At 39.6% G+C, this 25,177-nt stretch overlaps 1 protein-coding gene across 1 annotated transcript in view; it reads right to left on the bottom strand.

Moving 5' to 3' along the window:
• The window catches only part of RAVER2 (ribonucleoprotein, PTB binding 2), a 2,410,893-nt gene that overhangs the window by 517,525 nt on the left and 1,868,191 nt on the right, over window positions 1-25,177 (bottom strand). Inside the window, exons 7-8 of the mRNA XM_044085561.1 lie at window positions 8,397-8,498; window positions 414-525 (exon numbers count right to left, since the gene is read on the bottom strand). Coding sequence (XP_043941496.1) covers window positions 414-525; window positions 8,397-8,498 — 214 coding nt within the window. The remainder of the gene's footprint in view (window positions 1-413; window positions 526-8,396; window positions 8,499-25,177) is intronic.

Genomic DNA, 25,177 nt, shown 5'->3' with positions numbered 1-25,177 from the left:
AAACTTACACAAAATTAAGTCTCTTAGACAGTTACGCAATAACATATATTTAGTACTTTTAACACAGCTAGGTAGATGACTGCAGATATGATGACACAACAAGGGTTTTACAGGATGATTAATAGTAGGTGAATGGCTATTGAAATTGCACAAGTGAAATATATTAAGTTCTAATGAAATTAAGAAGCCAGCAATTCAAACTTGGCATTACTAAGACTCAATATGAATAAAATTAAAGCAGTGAAAATATTTTATGTGTGAAAGCACTTATCATGTAATGGGTAAATGAGTACACAAATACAATAATAAAAAAAAAAAACGAAAGTGTTTCACAGAAGTGAATGAGAGAGGTTTAAGGCCCATTGTTTCATTCTACTGCTAAGTACAATCTCTGAGTTAAAATACCAAATTACCTTTTGGTGTGTCACTGAGAAATATCTTCGCAGTGTTCAAGTTCGATGCCACTCTGATGCCTAATGCCTTCTGAAACAGCACTACTGGTGGCTCTCCAAGCAAGCTAGGCTTCTGAAAGACAAAAACATGATGACTGACATTACAATGATCTGTGCCAGTGTGACACACATGCACAAGGAAAGAGCCATGCAAATGTGAAGCATTATCACTTGTAAGTTACTACTAAAGTACCCCACATACCAGCTTAATAATGGAAACAAATGCATAATGTAACAGTAAGATGTATCATATTCCCAATGAAGCAAAATAAACTTGTTGGGTGATGACTGTGGGAAGAAGTCACAGAAGACACCAGAACACATTACAAGCAATTCAGACAAAATGGAAAAGCATGAATACTTGAAATAAACCGACAGCCCTTTTCTGACACAAGTGTTAAATCTTACTAGTCCATGTGCTGTCAATCAGCAGTAGAGAGGGTAACTGACTGACTAACAGAAATCACCAACACAGTAAACACATGATCTCTAGATCATTTCAATGTTATGCACGTGGGATAAAGGTAAACTGACCTAAAGATTATCCAGGCTTTGAAATTTGACAGAATGGCTGAGAAAGGATACTAATACAATAAACCACATAACTGTTAAGCCATGGCCACCACTAAGACATACTATATTCCAAAACATAACCAGATTAAACTTGCTAATTAACTTCTGCACATACACTGCAACATGCTTTTTTAAAACATGCAATGCCATGCTTGTGTTATGCATTTACACCACTGGGGGAGGTAGATTTTATGACCTTTAGTCCTACCCTACCAATAATGCATTAGTTTCCATGACCTGAAATGTGTGCCAGTTTTCAATGGCCTTTCTCGGAATAATAACCACTTGTCATCTTTTTGCATGAAGAAAGGATGTAGAAAATTATAATAGCCTTCCAAGGCATATTAGCTCTGTATTCATGTCAGGGGTTCTAAATCTTTCCAATTCTTCTATGTGATGCTTGGCAGAGTGAGTTTCAAAACTAAAAAAATATGTCTGATTCATTACAGGCAACAGCAAACTGTGGATGTCATTGTTACACAGTAAAACCAATGTGGGGGACTTCACCCCTAAACACATACTGCTCACATCTACTATCTTTGAGATCACTGTACTTTGAAGAAAAGGAAATTCTATATGATATAGTAATTTTGGATTAAATATATACTTCCCCAAATTGTGCTTAGATTAACACAGTTCTCAGGATTACACTGACAGTCCTTGAACTTACAAAGAGGACCCCTTGGGCACATCTATGCTTTTTAGTTTTAACAAATGCGGTACAACAGAATATCAAGAGTTTTTCTTATCCTCATTTCTTATCATGTTTTTCCACTAAAAATTAAGTAATGAGCTGGACAGGAGTACACAGGATCAAGGGCAGGGAGGAAGAAGGACCTTATGTGATTCCATTTTCCAAGAAAGAGTCACCCAACTGGTACACTAGCATACTGGGGACAAATCCAGGATACAGTTCTGTGGAGCACGAATGAGACAGACTAAGTGGATGTTAGGGTATGTTTAGCAGAGAGGGGTCATGTCTCAGAATGGTTCAGTAACAAAGAGTAGTGGGAGGGAATAGCGAGATTAGAGGAAGGTGGACTAAGGGAGCTAGGACAGATGGTGAAGACAGAAACTTCGTAAGGCACAAGATTGAGTTGTGGGATAGATTCAAATTATTACTTAAGTTGGCAAACTGGATAACAATAAAGAGGAAAAGCAAGGGGAGGAGAAAGCCTCTCTGGTCTACCAAAGAGGTACAAATAACCATACATTATACAGCCAGAGCCTACAGAAAGTGAAAATTGGTGAAGGGAAGAGTGAAAATACCATCCCACTATGATGAATAAAATGTGCAGGGAACAAGACAGTTTCACAACAGCCAAGTGCTGAAATGGCTGAGGTGTGAATTTTGATGGAGGAAAAAGATGGACAACACCACTGTTATGTTAGTTAAGTATTGTAAAATCTGAGGTAAATTGGGTGCTGTTGTGCTCATCCTTTGAGATTGGTTCCAGGCACAGAATCTTTTCTATTTTTCAGCATAAGATTTTCTAGTACTAGGCCTCCTTGCCTCTAAGATGATGTCCATTTCTGGTTTACTGAGGGATGGTAAAGGAGAGATTAGGTAATTAGCCAGGCTGCTAGGTTCAGTGTTTGAAGATGAGGGTGCAGAATCTGGTTCTCCTGCTGAGACAACAAGTAAGGAGTCTGAGGCAGGTGCCATGGGGCCAACAGTGACACACTGTGCAAGAGGTATATCAGTGCTGGCGTGGTCAGTCTGGTGCAATCAAAATCGTCATTGGTCTGTCATGTTTGATCTTTAGTAGTACCTTGGAGAGCAGAGGCAGAGGAGGAAAGGCATAAACTGATAAGTTTTTCCAGCTGAAGGACAGAGCATCCACTTTCCAAGCTTGTTTGTGGGGAGTCCTTGTGCAAAATTTGTCCAATTGATAGTTCTGGGGGGAGGCAAACAGGTCTATATCTGGGCTCCCCCATTTGCTTGTTAACATGTTGAAAATCCTTGGTTCCAGTTTCCACTCGTGTGGGTCCATGAGGTTTCTGCTTAGTCCGTCTGCCAGTGTATTTAGTTTTCCTGGCAGGAATTGAGCTTGTAGATGCACTTGGTAGCTCAAGGCTGTGTTCCACAATGCCATGACTTGTCTGCAGAGGGGGTAAGAATGTGTACCCCCCTGCTTGTTTATGTACCACATAACAGTGGTGTTGTCCGTCTTTACCATTAATTGTCCTGGAAGAATGTGGTCCTTGAAGGCTGTCAGAGCATTCTGTACAGCTAACATTTCTTTTTGATTGATATGCAGGTGCATTTGACTCGGGTTCCATTTGCCCTGAATGCACTTCCCTGCCAGGTGAGCCCCCCCCCCCATGCATAGTCTGATGCATCTGTTGTTAGGGTTTGGGCGGCAGGGGGTAGTGTGAATGGTAGTCCCTTGTTTTGGTGGCAGGCCTCTGCCCACCAAAGGAACTCTAGGCGTAGGCAAGGTATGATAGGAATCATTGCTTCTAGATCCTGAGAATGTTGACACCATAGGCTTTTTAGATACCATTGTAGTTTTCTCATATGCAGTCTTGCATATTGAATTAGAAGAATGCAGGAGGCCATGAACCCCAAGGCTTGCAGTATTTGCCTTGCAGATAGCAGGGTTTGTGTGGTCACTTGTTTGAAGTAGGTTGTCAAATGAATTTGTTTCTCTGGCGTGAGGAAAGCCATCTGGGAAGTTGTATTCAAGCTTGCTCCCAGGAATATAATTTGTTGACAGGGTGCCAGGTGTGATTTCTTTTCGTGTGTACCCCAGACAAGTTAGCAACCTTTGTACAAAGGCCAGATGATTCAAAAGTATGTCCTGGCTTTCTGCCTGAATTAGACAATCATTCAGGTATGGGTATATTTGAATATTTCTTTGCCTGCAAAATGCAATGACTGGAGCTAGGCACTTTGTGAATACCCTGGGTGCAGTAGATAAGCCAAAGGGCAGTGCAGAGAACTGATTAGTGTGTGTAGCCTGCTTTGAAGCATAGGTATCTTCTGCAAGATTCCCTGATTGGGATGTGCAGGTATACTTCTTTTAAATCTAGTGTTGCCAACCAGGCATCTTTGCCTAACATAGGAAACAACTGATGAAGAGTCAGCATCTTGAATTTTGGAATCACCAAAAAGGTGATTAGAGTAGACAAGTCCAGGATAGGATGCCATGAATTGCCTTTTCTGGGTACCAGGAAAAGTCTCGAGTAGAAACCTTGTCCCTTTTCCTCTTCTGGTACCAATTGAATAGCCCCTATGCTTAAGAGGGAGAGTACTTGCTTTTGGGCCTCTGCCCAATGATTTGGGGGTAGATCTGGCCAACCGCTTGGGGTTGGTTACATGTGGAAATGAAATCTGCATCCTTGGAACAGTATATTTAAAACCCATTTGTCCTGGGTAATGAGCTCCCAGTTCTTTGCATGCAGAGCAATCTTTCCCCTTAAAGGGGCAGTCAGTTGAAAAGTGCTTGGAAGTTCTAAAATGAAGTCATTGAGACAGTTTACCATAAGGGGGAGTTTTATTACTCCCAGATTTGGTAGTGGAGGCCCCCCACTGCTTAGTCCTGTGCGTACCCTGGGACTGAAGCCTGGGTGCTCTGCTGGATCTGGGTTTGGACTAAAAAGGTCTGGAAGAGGCAGAAAAGGACCAGTTCTTAGAAGGTCAATGCCTACTAAATCTTGGAGGTTGTACTTGTAAAAAATATTTAACAGTTTGCATAGATTTAGCTTTTTCCTCCATCTTTTTAAGAACTTCTTCTGCCTTGTTGCCAAACAGGCGGTCCTGATTTAAGGGAGCATCCAGTAATTTAACTTTAACATGATCTGGCAAGGATTGCTCTTTAAGCGAAGCATGCCTTCTAAGTACAGACCCAGTTACAGCAGCCCTGCAAGATGCCTCTAGTGAATCAAAACCACAGTGCAAAGTATGTTTTCCAACTTGTTCAGCAGAATGCATTAAATCCTGTAAATCCATATTTTCAGCACAATCAGGAATCAACATAATTTTCTGTTTAAGCGTATGGCTAAGGGCCTGTGCTGGGGCAGAAATAAGAAATCCCTAAGCCTCTTTTTAGAATTAGAGAAATCCTGACTTTCCCAATGAAAATGCTCCCTGAGGTTATGCAAGGTTTCACCAAAAGAGAAATCCTCTGGGGGGGGGAAGCAGAGGGAACTGAGTCCTCAGCATCAGAATCCTCATAGGTAGATAAGAGTAAATCCTGGTCATCAGAGGAAACAGAAATTTCAGAATCCTGGTCAGAAGTATCATAAGCAAACTCAGTCCTAGGTCTCTTAGAGGGGGAAGGGTGGCTTCCCCTGATTAAAGTAATAAGGTTTTCAGCCATTCTTATAATTTTTTTTTAGGCATAGAGGCCTGACCATGTGGTAGGGGCATCAGTTTTCTAGGCATGGTTCGAGTTTTAGGCCCTGAAGAAGAAGATGGCATTGGTTTAATATGCAAGTGAGTAAGCCTGAATACACCCTCAGAAACCGGTGCCTGCACAGTGGCTCTGGACCCATCCAAGGTAGAGACAACCGCAGGTTCCACAGTTGAAGCATCTTGCAGCATACCAGACTCAGAATGGGTCTCAGTAGAGGCCTGCGAATCTGAAGTAGCGGGTATCAGGGGCTGCGAAAGTGCCTCACTGAGTACCGGCGAACTGGCGACTGGCTTAGGAGAAACATCATCGGCAGCTTTGGACCTAGGCAGCCTGTCTCTGTCTTTATCTTTGCATTTTTTCGGAATGTCAGACGTCGGATGGCTTACTGAAGACATACCAGTATAATTGAACTGAGCACCAAAATATTTAGAAGCGAAAATATACCTATGACTGATAGTTCGAGGTTTAAATAAGGCACAAAACTGACAGCAAGGTACATCGTGGTCAGGGCCTAGGCAAGGAATACAGTACGAATGAAAATCTTTATGAGGTATTTGCTTTCCACAAGAAATGCAATTATTTACTTTTACTGACATCGGTTTAGAGCAAGAAAAAGTTTCCCCAACGGGGTACTTAGCTTTTAGTTGAAGACTTCATTCTGAAATTCGAAAATGAAAATTTCAGGAGTCGGCTGACCAGCACTTGTGAACTGCTTCTGCTTCGGGCACCGCACGGCAAGAAAGACTGACGTAATGTCATTGGCTGCATGTTTTATACCCCTGACGACCTGACGTCACAGAAGAAGAGACAGCAATCGACGCAGGACCCAAGACTTTGTTAATCAGGCCGACTGAGGGCTACTGCAAGCAAATAACCCAAATGTGATGACTGCAACAGTGAAACACGAAGAACATCTCTGTGGTGCCCATACATAACTGGGAAGCAAGGCCACTCCTAAGAATTACAGATTAATCATCTGTACTTTAGCATTTGGAAATGTTATGAAAAAGAATCACAGGGAAAAGCCAGCAGCATTTCTGCAGGACAGCCAGTTCCAAGACAAGGAGCAAAAAATTAAGGCATAAACGTTCTTCCAAATTTAATTAATTTCATTGAATGGGTGGTCACACAGATTGGCAAGGAAAGACCAATTGATGTTGCATGTCTTAAGTTTAGCAAGGCATTAAATTCTGTATCCCAGTGTAGACAGATAAGAAAGATGTAGGTAATGGGAGGAGGGAGAATGTTCACTAATTGGGTAAAAGTATGACTTCCAAAAAGGACAAAGAGTCCAGTGCTGAGGGGTAATACATCTCAGGAGAAGTCCGTGACCACTGCAATTCCACAATTAGTTGCTACAGACTACAGTATTTGATGTCTTGTTTTGGACATATCAACAAGTTGAAGCACAACAGCAGATTGTTTCAGAGGATATCAAGATATGGAAAATGGTAGAGAATTAGGTAATCTTATTATGAAGGGACCTGGGGAAACTAAACCAGTGCAGAACAACATGGCAGTTAAAGATCAATGCCAAAAAAGTGTAAAGTGCTCAAGCTGGGCTGCAGCAACTCTCGGGCGAGTATGCACTGAAGGGAATGAAATGGAAAAGGAGTTTCAGAAGTACTTGTGCGCAGCTGTAACTCCCAAGATGAACAGCTACATAAAGGGCTAAATGGCCAAAGTAAAATCTAGCAAGATGATGTGATACATTCTGTGAAGAATACTTTTCAAACACCCGAAGGTTAAATTTCCACTCCATAGAGCCATGGTGATCTGCAGTACTGCATACAATCCTGCAGAACATATCAGAACACCTAGATAACACTACTGGAAAGGTTAAAAAAAGGTAAAAATGGTACTAAGTGGAATGGAGGGTTTATATTATGATTAAATGCTAGAAAGATTATGACTCTATGGGATGGAAACAAAGACAGGATATGACCTTAGCACATTAGAGCATGAAGGAAGATCTGCATCAGCAGAGATACACACAACGGACAGCCACAGTAAGAGAGGACCTTACTTACAGTTTAAGGGAACCACTTCAGCATGGACCTGATTGAATGCATGGAATGCTCTACCTGAGCGGGTGTTGTGCACTGGGATTACAGGTACATTCATCAAGTCTTGAGACAGATAGAGGAGAAAGTGAAGGATAAATAATAGCAGGTGAGTAGCATGGTGCTGGGCAGAGCTGTGCTAAGAGCCATATGCATGCATGTAAACTGGATGAATATGATGCATCTGTGGCAGCTAAGAAAATGCAAGGTAAAACTAAGACTGCTAAAAGCCTGATTGGACTGGTAGAGAAGGACTGTAAAAATGCTTTCTGTCTAAGTTGAGTCATGTCTGATTCCTATTGTGACCCCTGTGAACAACGGTTACCATCCAGAGTTTACTGCGGAAGTAAGATCCACTGCCAAATTGGGAAACATAAACCCTGGAGCATAAGCTACATTTAAGAGAGTAGGCATCATCATATGCCCATATTCCATATATTCTTTGGAACATAATGTTGTCACAGCAAGCTAAACATGCCTTCTGATCACACTTTTACATTCATACATTTGTCACACCAAGCGACTGCCATTTCTTTAACTCTTCAATTAAACCTGCATAACTCTAATGAGTATACTTAATTATTCTACCCTTGTTTCTCTTTGGAAATCTGTTCTTAAATATGCTCCAACTTTCTGGTACTGTCTAACTATGAGTATGTCACCTACAAATTACTTTTAGAGGTAGGTTATTCTTACAATTCAAGGAACCAAGGACATTAAGGAATCAGGATCCCTATTACAGCTTTCCTCATTATTAATTTCCAGTAGGATAACTTGCTATTTGTTGCCCAGAATCAGATTTGTTTTCTGTTTGTACTGTTTTTTGCCTCTTTTTCTTCTTTTCCCTGTGAATGCTTATACTGAGATCATGGTAAGGCATGCGTGATTACAGGGTTCCAGTGCTGTCGGCATTCACAACACAGAATAATACTAAATCCTTCACTTACGCACTTACTGCCTCTGTTACTCTTGATCTTCAATAGCTGCTGTCGGGCAAGCTGTATATGTAAGAGGTTCTGTAAGAGGGCACTTCCCAGCAGAGAGTTCTGCTCCATTATAATGTAAGTACAAAAAAAGCTTCAGATAAACATAAGCAGTGACACTGAAAAGTTACATCACAGCATTCAAGCTAATTTAAAATAAAGCACTACAAAAATGCAAAATATGTTGTTGAAAACTGATCTGTTTTGCCTGTGAAACCATCTGAGATCTAAAATTACATTAAAAAACAGTCTATTCACAGTCTTTAAAAACACACTATGCAGAATTTTCCAAATTTTTTTTTTATTTACACATTATTGGCAGGTATTGTCCCACTAGGTCATTGGCCTCTTTTTAGGAGAGACCTGAGGTGTTTTAATACTAACTGGCATGTGCAATTATCCACACTTTATATAAATAAATATACATATATATATATATATATATATATATATATATATATATATATATATATATATATATATATATATATATATATATACATACACAATGAACTCTCTTCACTGTTTACTGAAAATGTATCAAATAATGTATCTTATGTATGCTTATTATGTTTTTTTTTCTCCATTATTTTTCTGATAACATGTATTTCATTGTATGTATACATTGTAACCCGCTGACACTAACACTAATATTGTAAAACTGTGGAGCTTTTCTCCCCAGGCCTCTGCTGAAAAAAGGCTACTTAGCTCAGTCGTAATCCGCTCAACAGATGTGAAATATATTTTTTAAATTGAGTCTGCTAGTGCTGAATTACTTTTACAGCCACAGTTTTCTCTGTGTTAGAAAATAAGGTACAGTCTTCTTCTTTTGTAATGCCTCTTGTCAGATATGAATGATCTTGTAAGGCCCCCAAATTCAATATCTACTGCATTAGGATTAAGTACAGATTTATCACTATTACATACACTGAGTATCAAATCAATGCACGAGAGAGAGATAGTGTAGTGGGCATTTGGTAATGTTGGTAATAAAATAGCAATCAGACATATGCCTAACGTGTGTGTGTGTGTGTGTGTGTCCATGTGCGCGTGTGTGTGTGTGTGTGTCCATGTGCGTGTGTGTGTGTGTGTATGTGTCCATGTGTGTGTATGTGTGTGTGTCTGTGTCCATGTGTTTGTGTGTGTATGTGTCAATGTGTGTGTGTGTGTGTGTGTGTGTGTGTGTGTGTGTGTGTGTGTTTGTGTCCATGCGTGTGTGTGTTTGTGTATGTGTCCATGTGCGTGTGTCCGTGTGTATGTGTCCGTGTGTCCGTATGCGTGTGTCTGTGTGTCCGTGTGTGTGTGTGTGTGTGTGTGTCCGTGTGTGTGTGTGTGTGTCCGTGTGTGTGTGTGTGTGTGTGTGTGTGTGTGTGTGTGTGTGTGTGTGTGTGTGTGTGTGCGTGTGTGTATGTGTGTGTGGGTTTTCACTGAGGCTGTACTCTGTCTATTCTTAAAAAGATTAAACACATTAATAAGAATGAAACACAATGTTTTATATGTTCGATACCGCAATGAGTGTGCACAACTCAGAGCACCTAATACAGGTATCTACCACACATGCTTGTTGAATTGAAGCACAAAAATAGAGATGCTTAAACTACAGACACGGTTAAATTATTGTGCAATGAAACAGAATACAACTTAGAAATAAGCAGTCATACGAAGGAAAAAAAACATAGATTTAGTAGTACATTAAACATATCTGTCTTACCTAGTCAAGCCAACAAAGGCTAACAAAGGACAGAGCATATTGCTTTACGACAGACAATTCAAATGGTTTGTTCAGCATGTACTTTTACAAATTCTGAATTTACTACATTATACAAGCTATCTGACAAGTGTGATAATTAATATACATTTTAATATGAGATATATCACTGTGGAATCCATTTCATACCTGGCATATAATATAAAACTTGACAGTTTTCTGAAACTGCAAAATTAACTCTGAGCTACAATTGTTAAGATAGGGCAAGGAAAATCTGGTCCCTAGTGAAAACATCAAGCAGTAGCAGATTGAGCTCAGTAACTATTATGTAATGTTGAAATTTAAATCAGATGGAAGAAAGGGTTATGGTAACACCGCCAAAAGCACTGCCATTCACACCAAAACTGCTGATGGCTTAACTGTATGCAGGATCTTTCAGCACAGACCACTGACAGCATGGCAGGCAAATTACCAGTAAGTAGCAGGCAATGGGGAAAAAATGTACTGCCATCATTTCATATACTTAAGTCTGTTTCCATGCTCTTTGCTCTTTGCTCTGATGTTTGTGGTATTGCAGCGGGGTACAAACTCACATAATTCGCTCCTCTGTTTCTCTGTCTCTCTGCCTCTCTATAATCTCCATACCTCCATTCTCTCCTCTGTTTCTCTGTCTGTCTGCCTCTCTATAATCTCCATACCTCCGTTTAGGTAAATCTAGCTCATTTAGATATAAATGAGAAATCTGTTGCAGACTGAAGGTAGATTGCAAGCAGTAGCAGGAGTGCCTTTAAGTTAATGCGCATTCATTTACAGTACTAGTAGTACCACTTGTGCAGTGAAGTGGCTTGTAAGTTTGGGTTTGTCTCCAGCATACAATTGAAAGAGACATTTTCCAAAGTTTAATAAATGATCCATTTATATATAACCTCTCTACTCTATAGGCCAAGTAAGGCTAATGAGCTTGCTAGATACATCAGGTATACTAAATGTACAAATTCCAGAAGAAATGCCTACTAGTACTTAGATCTGTTTAATTACAATGACATTACATAAACAATCCATTTACATGGCTACTGCTGCTTTGGCGGAATTTTGTCACAATGCTATTGTGCGAATGTGGCTGTACATGACACATTACGGCATTTACATTTGCCTGGAATGCACACATACATTAAGCATACTACTGCAGAAATGTACACTTCTTTTTCTGCTGAATATACTGTCAGCTAGTCTTAAGCAACCATGCATACACAGTTTGGATAAAAACATGAAAAATACTGTTGGACGTCAACACACCTAGTACCTCTTTTCTCACGTTTAATGCATTAAATGGAATAACATAAGACTGAAATATTGTAGTAAGGAATGTCTATATGATTTTTCTCAATGGATCTTGATCTGAGACAGGAATTTAATACTGGAATTTTCCTAAAAGTAACTGATTTACTACAATATAATAAAGACTAATTTAAAAAGTCAGCCATGACCAATGTACATGGAATTCTGATTGGATTCACACAAAAGGCTACTGCAGCAAATGGAAAAAGAAAATTAGTTTTCTTGCTCCATTGCTTCTTCTGACAGGAGTCTCATCAAAACTCAAATAAACATGATCAGAATTCCAGATGTCACTTTACTGGATGATCACAGACATTAAGATGCCAGTAGCTTACATGCTATCCTATATGCAGTTTTTCTATCATGTTTCAAATGAAACATGATCCACTTGCCAGGGATAAAAAGTCCCGTTATGCCTTACAGAATCCTTTCCTTTTCTCCACAAACACTCTGCACAATAAATTCTGTCAGTAGACAGAATGACCTGCTGTTTAGACATTTAATAATACAAGAAAGCTGAGGTACCAAATCAGCTACTAAACAGTAAAGTTTCACAGCTGTTAATAAGCAGCTTGTATCTGTATCTGCTACTGTGCCATAATACAGCTAATAACATTCAGCAGTACCTTAGGCAAGGTTGCAGCTCATACCTCTCAGCTATTCAGATTTTCACAAAACATCCACATTTTTGCTAATATTTTTTGGTCTTTTCTTCATAAAATTTGTGGTTTTCTGGCAAATCGCTGAGGACTGAAATCACTAAATAATGATTTGAGTTTCAGACATCATATCCTTCAAAAATGCATGCTGATACAAAAACTATTACTGTAGCAACATTTTAAATTTATAAGAGCAATACTTAAAATCTGTCCCTATTGTTTGGCCTTTGTTCCCCGATTATTTTTGTTTTTGTCCATATTTCTTTAGCTAAGAGATTTGGAGATATGCTGCAGCTTGTTCTTTGGGAAGAACTTTTAAAAAGTTCTTTACATTGTCAGCCCCTATGAGTTGAAAAAAAGACAACACATCAAGTTTGGTTCCTGTAGGGGAAAATAACATTCCATTATCAAAGTCTTCACAGGCAAGCCTACTAACAAAAGTAATACTAAAATGTCTCATATAGTCATTGCAACACATAACCATACTCCTAACAGCTTCCTCCAAAAAACAGTTCCAAGTAGATTGATGACTTTCCCTTTTTCAACATAGCACACAATAACATGGACCTTACAAAAACAAGAAAGGCAAATATAGTACAGAGACAAGCATATGTGACAAGTGTGGCTTCTATTAAAAATATATTTTTTGAATGGTTGATAAAATTATAAATGAAGCTTTTCTGGACTACCACAGGGTGTATAACCCACTATACCACCTTATGCAGATATGTTCTTTCTGCATTACAAATACCTCAGTCCTATGCTTCCAGCAGTGTTACTGCCACCCCCTACCTCAACCATCTCTGCCCTCCCATGATCAATCACAAACTACCCTTACCTGTAAAATTATGCATCTCCTCTGAACATGCTCTCTAACAAAACATACTCTACGAACAACAATGTTACTTTCATCAGCAAACTATTATACAAGACTCAGTTGCCTGCCCCTACTCTAAATTTGATCTTGGACACTCCTGCCAGTCTAGGGTCATTAGCTCATTCTACCTAATACAGAGAGAACATCTGAGAAGACCAACCCACTTAGGTTCTTTCCTTCTGTTTCTCCTTTCTCCCTTTCTTAAAAAAATAAATTGCCTGATATATATATATATATATATATAAAGTATATTTTAGTGCATTTATTAAAACTGTATTTGCCTTAATACTGCTACAACTCAAGTGCTCTAGGTTGCACTGCATCTGAATTGTTTTAGTGTTGTTTTAGCTGCTTTTCTGTATATATATAGACTTTTCTGTATTTGTAACCTGGCTACTTATTCTTCTGTATTACTGCCTCTTAAATCGTTTTTCATTTGTGCACTTGCCTTGCTTCATTTAAAAAGTTTTAAATTGCTAATTTTGTAGAGTTTTAATTGCATTTACTGTTTAGGGCTACACACTCAATTGTGTTAGCCTTTCCTGTGTTTATTTACTGTATTATTGCATTGTTTAGCCTGTTTTAACAAAAAAAAAATACTATCTTGTATGCTCATTTCCCGCCTTTCCTAGCTAGTACAGTCCAGATCCCAGGCTTTGCTGGTTTCAGGACTTTATTTTCTGTGTTCAGAGCTATCCAGACTTGCTGTGGTAGAGGGAAGTCCTACAGCTTACCAGTGGGGGTGGTGAGCATTGTACTGCCTATCTAACACTAGACTAGTGATTTCCAGCTTTGAAACTGTAATTTTATTAGCCATTTTGGGCTGATTTCTATCCCTTTCACCTTTCTGGCTTAAAAACGAGTGTGTTTGCATGTTTTTTGCATCATGCAACACTGCAGGGCTATGGTTAAACTATTCCAGGTGCCAGAAAGTGTGCTTTTCAAATTTTCCCTTAGAACTAGCTGGTTTCTCAGTAGTAGCACTAAAATCTGAACCCCTGTGACTAGCACTTGCTCTAGAACCTGCTGGAAAGCATTAGGAAGCCTTAAACTGATACAAGCAATTAACTCTCCTTGTTAATAAGGATAAATTAATTGTAGGCACTAAATAGCCTATAATTGCAAAATACCTTGCAAAGATAAGGGAAAACAGATCTTGTACTTTACAAGAAAAGCACCTAAACAGGCATGTCCAAGGGTCCACTTCCAGTGATTTCTCCTGTCCATCTGGTGAATCTGGGCACATGGGGGCAATGCAGCAACTGCCTTATGTACACAGACAACCCTCTCCTCCTACCACCCAGCACTACAACCTGCAAGAGATGCACTTACATAGCCAAACTGGAAGCAAAGGTCTCTTCAGCCAAGATTGTGCTAGACAGTCAAGAGGAGAAGGTTAACACCTGCACTGCACCTCAAGCAACACATAGCCCTTCAAATCTCACACTATCAACACCCACACATAGCAACACTAAACCCACATATGCGGAGGCCCTTAACTTTAACCTGCACAAGCAAAAAGGACCGCCAAAGCTGAAATGCAAACACCAGTCACAACCAAAATGACACTTAGCTCACAACACCAGTGTGCCACCCAACTACAGCCCCTAAGGCAAGACAACATACCCAACACTTTAGTCATAGGTGACTCTATAGTCAGGCATACTGATGTCCCACTCACCAGGCTGAACAAGGAGAAAATTACAGTCAGCTGCCTGTCGGGTGCCAGGATCCGCTACATAATGCATGCACTTAAGTCACTCCACAACAAGTACAAATATGACTCTGTCATTGTCCATGTTGGAGTGAATTACTTAAGACGTACCTCCCTGGACTACATAAAAAGAGATATGGAAGAGCTCTTGGATCATGTGGCCCAGGCAGGTATGACCCTAGCCCTGAGTAGCATCTGCCTTCACCCAGAATGATACCACAGTATAAGGACAAAATGATTGACTTCAACAATCAGCGAAGCTTCTGGTGTCATTCAAAGGGGATCCAGTATCTGTCTGCCTGGGACGACATGATCGACAAACCATGATGCTTTGCTAGAGATGATCTGCACCTGTCTCCCCTGGGATTCAGGTTACTGGCTAAAGTTCTTGCCACCCCGTAGTGTCTTTTTTAGGCAAGGTTCAAAGGACAAAACCACCACCGTAACAGATACAAGCATGCAAAATCTGAAGGTAATGCTACTCAATGCTAGAAGTCTAAACCTCAAAATACACTCTCTAGAGGCACCCCTAAAAATAGAGAACATTGACATCTGTGCAATAAGTGAGACCTGGTTCAAGGCTCCAGAGAGCACCCCTGCAATACCAGGCTACAACTCTTACCACACATTTCGGCCACCAAACCAAGACCAAAACATTAAAGGTGGAGGAGTGTCCATATTCACCAAGGATACTGACACATCCAGGCTCCCAACACAATGCATCTGAAATTCTTCAGGTGCAACTAACAATAGATAAGACTGCAATCCAAATTGTAGCTTGCTACAGATCCCCCACCAAGCCCCAAGATTCTCACTACAATTTTCTAAACATACTGGAAAATATTAAGATACAACCAAACACTCTAATACTGGGTGATTTCAACTACCCCGTCATTAACTGGGAAAACTACTCGGGTACCAACACCTTTTCCCAATGGTTCTTGGAATTCATAAATTCCAATGCCCTGAATCAACTAATCCATAGTCCCACCAGGGACTCCAATATCCTAGACATGGTCATTACCAACATGGGAGACAGATGCTCCACACCAGTGGCCACCCCCTCATTGGTCAGGTCTAACCATAAGCTAATCACCCTAGACATCCACATCTCACCCCCACCCCCAGTAAGGAAACCTCCGTAAAAAACTTCTCCAAAGTCAAGTTCATGCTACTCAAGTCAGAAGTGACAAACCTCATGACACCCATGCAGACGGGACCTGAAAGTTCAACTGCTGAATCCTACACTAAAGCACTATGCATGAATCATGCTATCCCAAACAGAACCAAGATGCTCTCCTCCAAAAAAAGGAAGCCAATCTGGTGGTCCCCTGCCATAAACAAATTATACAACAGAAGGAAGAAACTGTTGCAGAAAAGAGGAAAATCCCAGGATGCAAAAAACTCCCTTACCAGCCTCAGTAAGAAGCTGAGATCCCTCATAAAATCCTCCAAAGCTAGTTACAAAAATAAAATTGCCAAAGATTCCAAAGACAACCACAAGGCATTCTATAGTTATGTCAAGAATCTAAATGGCAATCCTCAGATCTTCTCTGAGCTACAACAGAATAGCATTAAATATACTGATCCCAAGAATATTGCCAATATCCTGGCAGATCGATTTAGTGCCATCTTCACCCCCCTTTCACCCCCCTAAAGGGCCCATCTCAATACCAAAAGACTGCCAAATTCCGGTAATCAGGGCCACACAGGTAGAAACCACACTCTCCAAAGCTAAGAATACAGCATCCATGAGACCAGATGACATCCCGGGCTGTGTACTACATGAACTACAAAATGAACTGGCACCTCACCTAAGTGTCATGCTTAATCAAAGCCTCACCTCAGGCTTCATGCCCACTGAGTGGCACACAGCTACAGTTATCTCACTCCACAAGGGGGGGATCCAAATTGGATCCCGGGAACTACTGTCTCATCAGTCTGATGAGCCTGATCTGCAAAGGCATGGAACGCATTACCATGGAACTTATAAACAAAGAAATTGGCAACATTCAAACACTGGACCCCACCCAGTTTGGGTTCCTGAAGGGCTGATCTTGTCTCCTGAACCTGACTTCTTTGAATCAGTCTCCAGAGTTGTGGATGAGGTTAATGTGGTCCACATAGCCTATCTGGACCTCACCAAGGCCTTCAACACCATCCCCCACTCTGGAATCATAGATAAACTTACTAAGCTGGCCATGAATCCCTATATCACTCGATGGGTTGCCAACTGGCTTACTGACAGAACCCAGACCGTAAAAGTAGCCGACTCCAAATCCAGCTCCAGACAAGTGACAAGTGGAGTACCTCAGGGTTCAGTCGTGGGACCGCTCTTGTTTGGCATCTACTTCTCTGAAGTACAGGCCAACATTACGGGACTCTGGCTAACAAAGTTTGCAGATGACTGCAAACTGGGAGCCATTATTGAATCCCCAAATGATGTGGATATTCTACAAAAGGGCCTTACAGAAACAGATGATTGGTGCCAGAGCCATAGGTTCAAGCTTAATGCCAAGAAATGTATAGTTATCCCCTTTGGGAAAAACCATGTACCCATGAATTACCACATAGGTGGCAGTACACTAAACACTGAAAGTGTGATGAGAGACTTAGGGACACGGGTGGACAGTGGTCTCAGCTTCAATAACCACATCGCCACAACAGTCAGAAAATCCTTCTATGTGGCACACCTCAACACTAAGGGGTTTTCACCAAGAAAAAAGGAGGTCATTGTCCCACTGTACTCATCCCTCATTAGACCCATTATAGAGTACAATGCCCCATTTAGTATGTACCTCACAAGACATCTGCAACAGTTGGAAAGGCCACAGAAATACTTCACTAAAAGAATGACATGCCTAAAGCAGATGCCCTATGCTGACCATCTAAAAAAACTCCAGCTATACTCTGTGGCATATTGTATACTCAGAGGTGATCTCTGCTTAACATACAAGGCCATGTCAAACCCTGAGCTGTTGGACATGCTCCACTTAAGAAATTGCAAAACCTCAAAGCCACACACTCCAGGGATCTGAACCTTGTCATCACAATGAACAAAACATGCTGGAGGGATAGGTTCCTGACCCAGAGACTCCTCATACTCTAGAATAGACTGCCGATACATGTCAAGCAGAGCACCCCCTTGGTCCTCTTCAAAAGGAACTTCGACGATTGGATGGGAGATAGAAAATTCATCTTGGGGATCACATCAGTCAGGGGTCCAGGGAAGTAAATATTGTGGGAAGAAATATCCAGGGAATTGTTATGGCTAGGCTTGTATAGGCCCTAAGGCCGATAGCCTAGTACCAATCTATGAACCTATAAGTAAGTGCCCTAAAATTGTCAAATTGAAGGTAGTCCTGAATGAATCATTCATTCAAATCCTGAAAGTTCTGAAGCTATTTTTAAGGAAAACAAATCCCCACACCCAACCTGCAGAGAATTATGCTAGAGCTGGTTCTCTTCAAGGGAAAGGTGAATTCCTCACTGCAGTAATCCTGCAGAGTTGACCATGGTTCAGCTTATTGCCTGAAAATCATAAGCTGCACATCACATGTGGTTTTAAGACTTTCTATCCTAGTTTCTATTAATTATGCATAGTAGTTTTCTTTAATGTATAAGTTACTTTATTAACAACCGTATGTAAAACTTAGATGGCATACTCAGAACTGTCATCTTGGTAGAACATACCTAGAAATGGAATACAGGCAACTGAAATTAATTATTTTTTTATCCTGATTACAGCGAACCACATAATACCTTGTCAGCAGCAGGCAAGGAAATATATGAAATAAGTTCTAGAATCATGCCAAATGTCAAATGAACACATTCAAATGGCATTTAGTTAAAATAGCATTCAAATTGTTATTTTAGGCTTGCACGTACATTTGAAATGCATTTTTACAAATCTGCTTTAATTGCATATAATGCTGTTTCTAATAATGCAATTACAGCTTTTTCTGGTCATCCATGGAGTGCCTCACAGAAACAGTAATTGTGTATATATATATATATATATATATATATATATATATATATATATATATATATATATATATATATATATATATATATATATATATATATATATATATATATATATATACACGGTTCCACATTATAATCTCTAAATACTGAAATCTTGAATTTCAGCATCCCAAGACCATAAACTCGAACGTTCCAAATCTGGAAACTCCAAAACCATGAAACACAAAATCACGAACATAAACACAGCATACACCACACAACACATACATCATCCAACCCACACTGCACAAACCAACAAACAAAACACACGCAAACACAGAAACACAAACCAACAAACCTACACTACATATAATTAGGAGGGCAAGCCTCCCTGCACCTCCCATGTGGGGGCTGTACCCCCACACCCCCCTACTGACATATACTAACTCCTATATCGGACCAAACAGAAAAAGGCATCAAACTCACTACTACACACTCTATAGTACCTTTGCACACACACATCGCAAATATACGAACATTACCACTTTCAACACTTAAACACTCATGCTTTTATCTGCCTACCCTAACCCACACGTAAAACTTCCAAACACACTCACATACACTCAAACACATACCTAAAACCCAACGAAATACTCTTACTTTACATACCAGCAAAATCCACCCACTACACAATACATCCTGCACACACTACATCCAGAGGATTTTGACATTTCCGGATTTGTGCTGATGGAGTTTCGGTATTTTAAAAATTCCACTTTATGGTCTCGAGATTGAAAACACACACACACATTATATATATATATATATATATATATATATATATATATATATATATATATATATATATATATATCTGTGTGCATGTAGTTGCCAGTAATATAGTCAATTGTGTGTATAGTCGACACGTATTTTGTCAGCAAAACAGATGATCGACAGTAGGGCAAGAATACTACAATATTGATATTGGGGAATATACCCTTGCCCTGGTATTGTACAATATTGGATTTGGAATATGCAAGTAGCAGGGGGTGTGGGGGCCAAGGTTATCTCTTGGAGCATGCATTTTGACATGTCAATTTTTTTTTTTACTTTTTTGGCCTATAGTAGCAACGTCGACATTTGGGGGTATTTTGATTATTTTTTAGTCACTGATTACAACTTTAAAGGATTTACACCTTTAACTACCATACGTTAAGGCATAAACAGAAACATGGCCCAGTTGCCGTTAACACTTTATGATTCTATGATTCCAAGAAACTTAGAAAGTTGTAATACATATAAGTTTTGGAATGGAGGAAGACAGAATTTTGTGACTGGAGAAAAAAATCTATTATTTGTTATTCACATGGGCAGAAGGTCCAAAAGAATCTATTGATGCTTTATGCTACTGAATTAAAGAACTAAGTCAAAGCTTGTGAAAGTGGTGAGTTGAGGAATTCACTAAACTGAGAATCACGTGTGGTAAGGGAAATAATCAGAAAATATGCAAATTACTAAGAAAATCAGATTTAACATTAAGAGAAAGTGATTAAAGTATAAATAGCAGGTGAGATCACTTGCCGTCATTAAAAGAGATCACTGAAGAGTGAGATGTGTACAGAGTTACTTGAAGATGGAAAAGATAAAATATACTAAAATGAGTCGTGAAGTCTCTGACAAACGATGCAACAAGGCTAATATGCTTTGTGTGAATGATGACTGCAAGCATGATGAACTAATGACCCACAGTTAATTTACTCTAGAGAGATGTGAAAAAAATTATTAAAGTGTACAAAAGGATAGAAGTTAATTTCTACTTGAAAAGACAGCATACATTAGATAAGAGTCAAGAATGGGAATTATCTGTGGGAATTTTCTGTACTGAGAATGTGTACAGTGTGAATAGTAAAGTATGGAAAAGCTGCAACCAGAAAATGGTTTGGAAATTTATGAGGAAGTGATCGAAAGTTCACTAATAACCAAAGACGGAAGTTTAATCAGGCACTGAAACAGAGTGCAATGTAATTATCAAATGTTTTGAAATGCTAGAACAGAAAGAGGTCATTTTGAAGCAGTTGTTGTGTAAATTGATTACTTAATATCATTGTGCAAGACTGAATGGCTACAAAGTGCTTATGTGTGAACATAACAATAAGAAACAAGGGTCTGTAACAGACAGGTAATAGTGTGAATGCGTCACTTACTATGCTGTTCAACATCTGAAAAGCTTGTCATAGTGAAAATAATTCAGCCTGAATACAAAGTTTAAGTGTGGATCAGAAAATTTCCCATCAGATAATTCATCTAAAGAGTACAATGTTTATTTACTGACTGAGATGATTAACAATTTATCACATTCAGACAGGTCCTGCAGTATTGCTTGTAGTGCATGCTCTAGAAAACTTCAAGTGATTTTGTCGGCTAGAATCACGAAAGAGTAAAAATACAGAGATGAACCAGATTAAATCAATGTGATTCAGAGGCAGTATTCTCAACTGGTCAAACCAGAAACATTAGTATTTGTATATTTATACAAAACTTAAACAAAGCTATACAAAATAAAGTAGTTTTTATTTCTTACAACTATAAAAGTTGTATCTGTCTAGTCAGAACAAAAGTATTTTCCCAACTTCATGCAAATTAGGGATTTTGGCAAATAAGGTTTGATAAGGAATGTTCAAAGTTGTGTACTTTTGATTTGCCTTTGGGTGGTTACAGATTATAAGGCTTCTGTTTGCTATTTAATCATATTTAGAATGTTCCGGAGAGCTTCTGCACAAATAAAGGGCTTAACGGTTTTGGGCATCGAAATGTTGACTTACTAGTAAAAGAAAGTTCTAATGAAAACATGATATGAGATGACTGAGTTGCAAAAAAGGCCGAGACAAAATATCCTAAAGCTGACAATAAATACAAAATAAAAGTTACATGGAACTTATCTTCACATCAAAAGGCTTTTAAAAGGATGCTAAGAAGTAGGAGCATTAGAGCAGTTGCATCAACCTGAGGATAAACAAGTTCTTATGAAATTACTAGGAATGGTATGGTGTCTTTTAGAGCTTACTTCAAATATGTTGCGCGTGAGTTTGCCATAAAGGAAATTATTGGACTGTGATATGGAGTGAAACAGGCAACATGAGAAGAGATATGAAATACTTAAAACAATTAGTAACAGAAGAGCCCGCCTTGAAGCATTTTGTTACAAATTAGTGATAGTATGACTGAAACTGACAGGCAGTATTTCTGCATGCAGGTAAGTAGGTTGTTTATGGGTAAAAAATAAAATGTCAAAGGAGATTTGCTCATAGAAAAAGTCTGCTTGCTATAGTATTTGGATGTGAATATATTTACAGGAAATCTGTGCTGGTGGATAAAGTCAATGAATTCTTGTAAAAAGTATTTAAAAAGCAATTTTACAAGCCACTGCTAAGCTTTTAACAAGAGTAACATAGAATGAAAAAGTATGACCTTGTGAGCAATGCACAATACAAGAAAATGTATATAGCAGCTATGCTGAGGCGTATCTACCAAAGCAGCAAGCATAGCTGCTTGGTAAAGAAAGGGAAAACTCAACAGCTACCTATTAGCAAATTAGATGGAATACTTTTAGCAGCATACGCAGAATGATCCAGGGATGTAATAACGAAAGGCTAGCCACAGCAAGGGTCTGCTGTAAAGAAAGATATATGACCTTAATTTTCAATTAAAGAGAAAAATAAGCTGAATACAAGGTCTGAAGTTTAAACCAGATAAAGTAATACCATCTATTCACCTAGAGAAAGAAATGTCAAGAATAATTATGCCAAATTTAGGAACTGTGAAGTACAATAAAAGAAAATATGATAGGTGGAATTCATAAACATTCACCTCTTCATGATAAGTGAATTTGTGCTACAAAGAGCCATGAACAAGGTGTGTGCTATTCAAAAAGCAAGGCTACACAGCATGGACAGCCACCCCAAACCAAAATGGCTAGCTGTGCTATATGCTAATGACTGTATATTAAAGGGACTGGAATAATAGAAATTCAAAAAATGTAAACATTGTGTAGTGATGCTGCGGCTACCTTAGATTTGTACATAGCCAGATGCTCATCAGGCAGTGTAAACTGCTGAGTAATGATATGAACCGTTGTAGATACTGTAAACTTGTACTTGCAAAAGGCTCTTATAGCAGCCACTACAGTCAACAGTGCATGATATCAGCCATGGAGGCACTGGGTCTTCCGACCACTCTTAACATTTCATGCCCTCCCTGACATAAAGGCTGCTACCATGTGGACAGGGACACTTTACAGAAAATTGTGAACATGTGTTTGCCTCATCTGCAGTCTTCCACGAATCACAGAGTACCTATCACAATGGATACAAAGCTATTTGAGGCTTTATGTATGTTAGCTATAGATACCTTTCAGTGACACTCTGTGGATACAGTGGGGGTATCTCAGGCATCTAACTCAAGAATACTCAGCCATTTTCTCAATGCCATGCTTCAGCATTTAGGGAAACATTTATGGTTCCCATGTACCCCAGAGGAGAGAGCAAATACTGTGCAGGACTTCTATGCTATAGCTTACTTCGCTGAGGTACTGGGGCCATAGACAATATCTGGGTTCCTATTACATGATCGAATGCTAGAAATAGCGAATGCTCATTTGTTGAACCAAAATGTACGAAACCACAGAATATCGAAGGCTGTTCTCTGGGCTTTGCTGTTTTCTTCACTGTGGTGCGATCTCGGAGTTGGTATAGTTAATGTGGGGGGATGTGGGGCACAGCCCCCCTGCATCGGTGGATATGGGGGCAAACCAGGAAGGAGGTACTAAACCAGAATGGTATCACCCTATCAACTCTCAGGTGGTCTATAATGCACAAGGTATCATCTACATTGTGTTTGCAGGCCACTCAGGAGGTTTCCATGGCACACATGTATGGCATGAATGTGATTTCTGTCAATGATTTGTGAAGGTCAAATCCCACAGCAGTACCTTGTGGGTGATGTTGGATATGCCTGAAATCCTGGATCATGACATCAATTAGAGATCCTCATAACTAGAATGAAATAGTACAAAGTCACAAACCGAGAACCAAAAGAACAAAGTAACTCCAAAAGCCGCAGTAGTAGAAATTTCAATATTTTGCCTGGTTCATACCAGGCTTTATCAAGATAAAACAATGTCCTAATATACTCTAGTAGTAGGTCACATGATTCTAATTGATTAAATAAAGCAATATATAACAAACTCATAAAATACACAATCTCTTATAGTCTAGTTAAGTCCAGGAGATTCTGAGGCATTTCCTCATAACCAGAATGAACACTGTAACAACCGTGCTATAGTACAACCTAGAAACTTTGCCACATGTGAAAAAATACTGGCCTTGTGTACTGTGTTACACAATATAGTTAGAAAGCAGTTACAACAAGGTGGTCTCATAAAGAGAGCACAGTTGTCAGCACCACAGCAGCATCAGCTGAGACAAACAGGGAGTCATAGGAAGAGCCAGCAGCAGAGGATGACCATGCCAGATGTAGGTGGGCACAGTACACTGTGGCACTAGAAAAGAAGCACTACATTGCATACAGCTTTACAACATAACAATGCAAGAGCTAAGCAGACAGAGTACAGTAAAAATGGTGTTACAGAAATACCAAACTGTACTTTACCCATGCATAGGCTGGCTGCACTGTACATCAGACATTGGCAACCCAAGTAGCAATGTACAAAGGGCAGGGCACAGTTATCATCATTTGCACAAGTGAGGGAGGACGTATGTCACTAAATAAGTGATAAGCACACATACAACAGTAAAAATGATGCATACAAAAATACCAAACTGAGTTTACCCGTACATAGGCTGGCCACACAGCACATTGGAAATTGGCAACACAAGTAGCAATGTACACAGGTAGATGCAGGTATCATCATTTGCACAGGTGGGGAAAGAAGTACAGGCGTAAAAGTCTTTTTCACAGGGAAGAGTGTGTACATGTGGGAGCTCAGACGTGCATAAAAACAAAGAGTGCTTGTAGGGGAAGTGTCAGAAATAGTATGAGGAGCTTAACGTTAGGAGGGGCAAAGATCAGGTAAGTGTGGGAGCACTAAGGTTGCTGTGTTGGTTTGAGTCTGCAAATTTCTAACCATGAAGATGACCCCTTGCTCCCTCAGACAACCCAGAGCAGACATTGCATGTTCCAATGTGTGACTCCTATCCAATAAATTACATATACATTTCAGTCAGTCCCATTTGTCAGCATGAACAGCCTAGATCACCCTCACAATCTCTGCTGACGATCTGCCTGTGTCTCCTCGATGAAGCTGCACTTACGTTGGTGGCAGCTACTGACACATCAACCTTAGGGGATGGCGGTAACCATACCTCTGAGGACCACTGGTACCAATCTCCTACATGGACCCTTCCACCCACAAATGCTAGAAGTAGATTCAAATCTACTTCTATTGGGGGCCAACACACCTCC

This window comes from Protopterus annectens, chromosome 10.part0 (genome assembly GCF_019279795.1).
Source record: "Protopterus annectens isolate FY-2018-M chromosome 10.part0, PAN1.0, whole genome shotgun sequence".
Lineage (NCBI taxonomy): Eukaryota > Metazoa > Chordata > Ceratodontiformes > Protopteridae > Protopterus > Protopterus annectens.
Note: the sequence above shows the minus strand (reverse complement) of the source record. Positions and strands in the feature narration are given on the sequence as shown.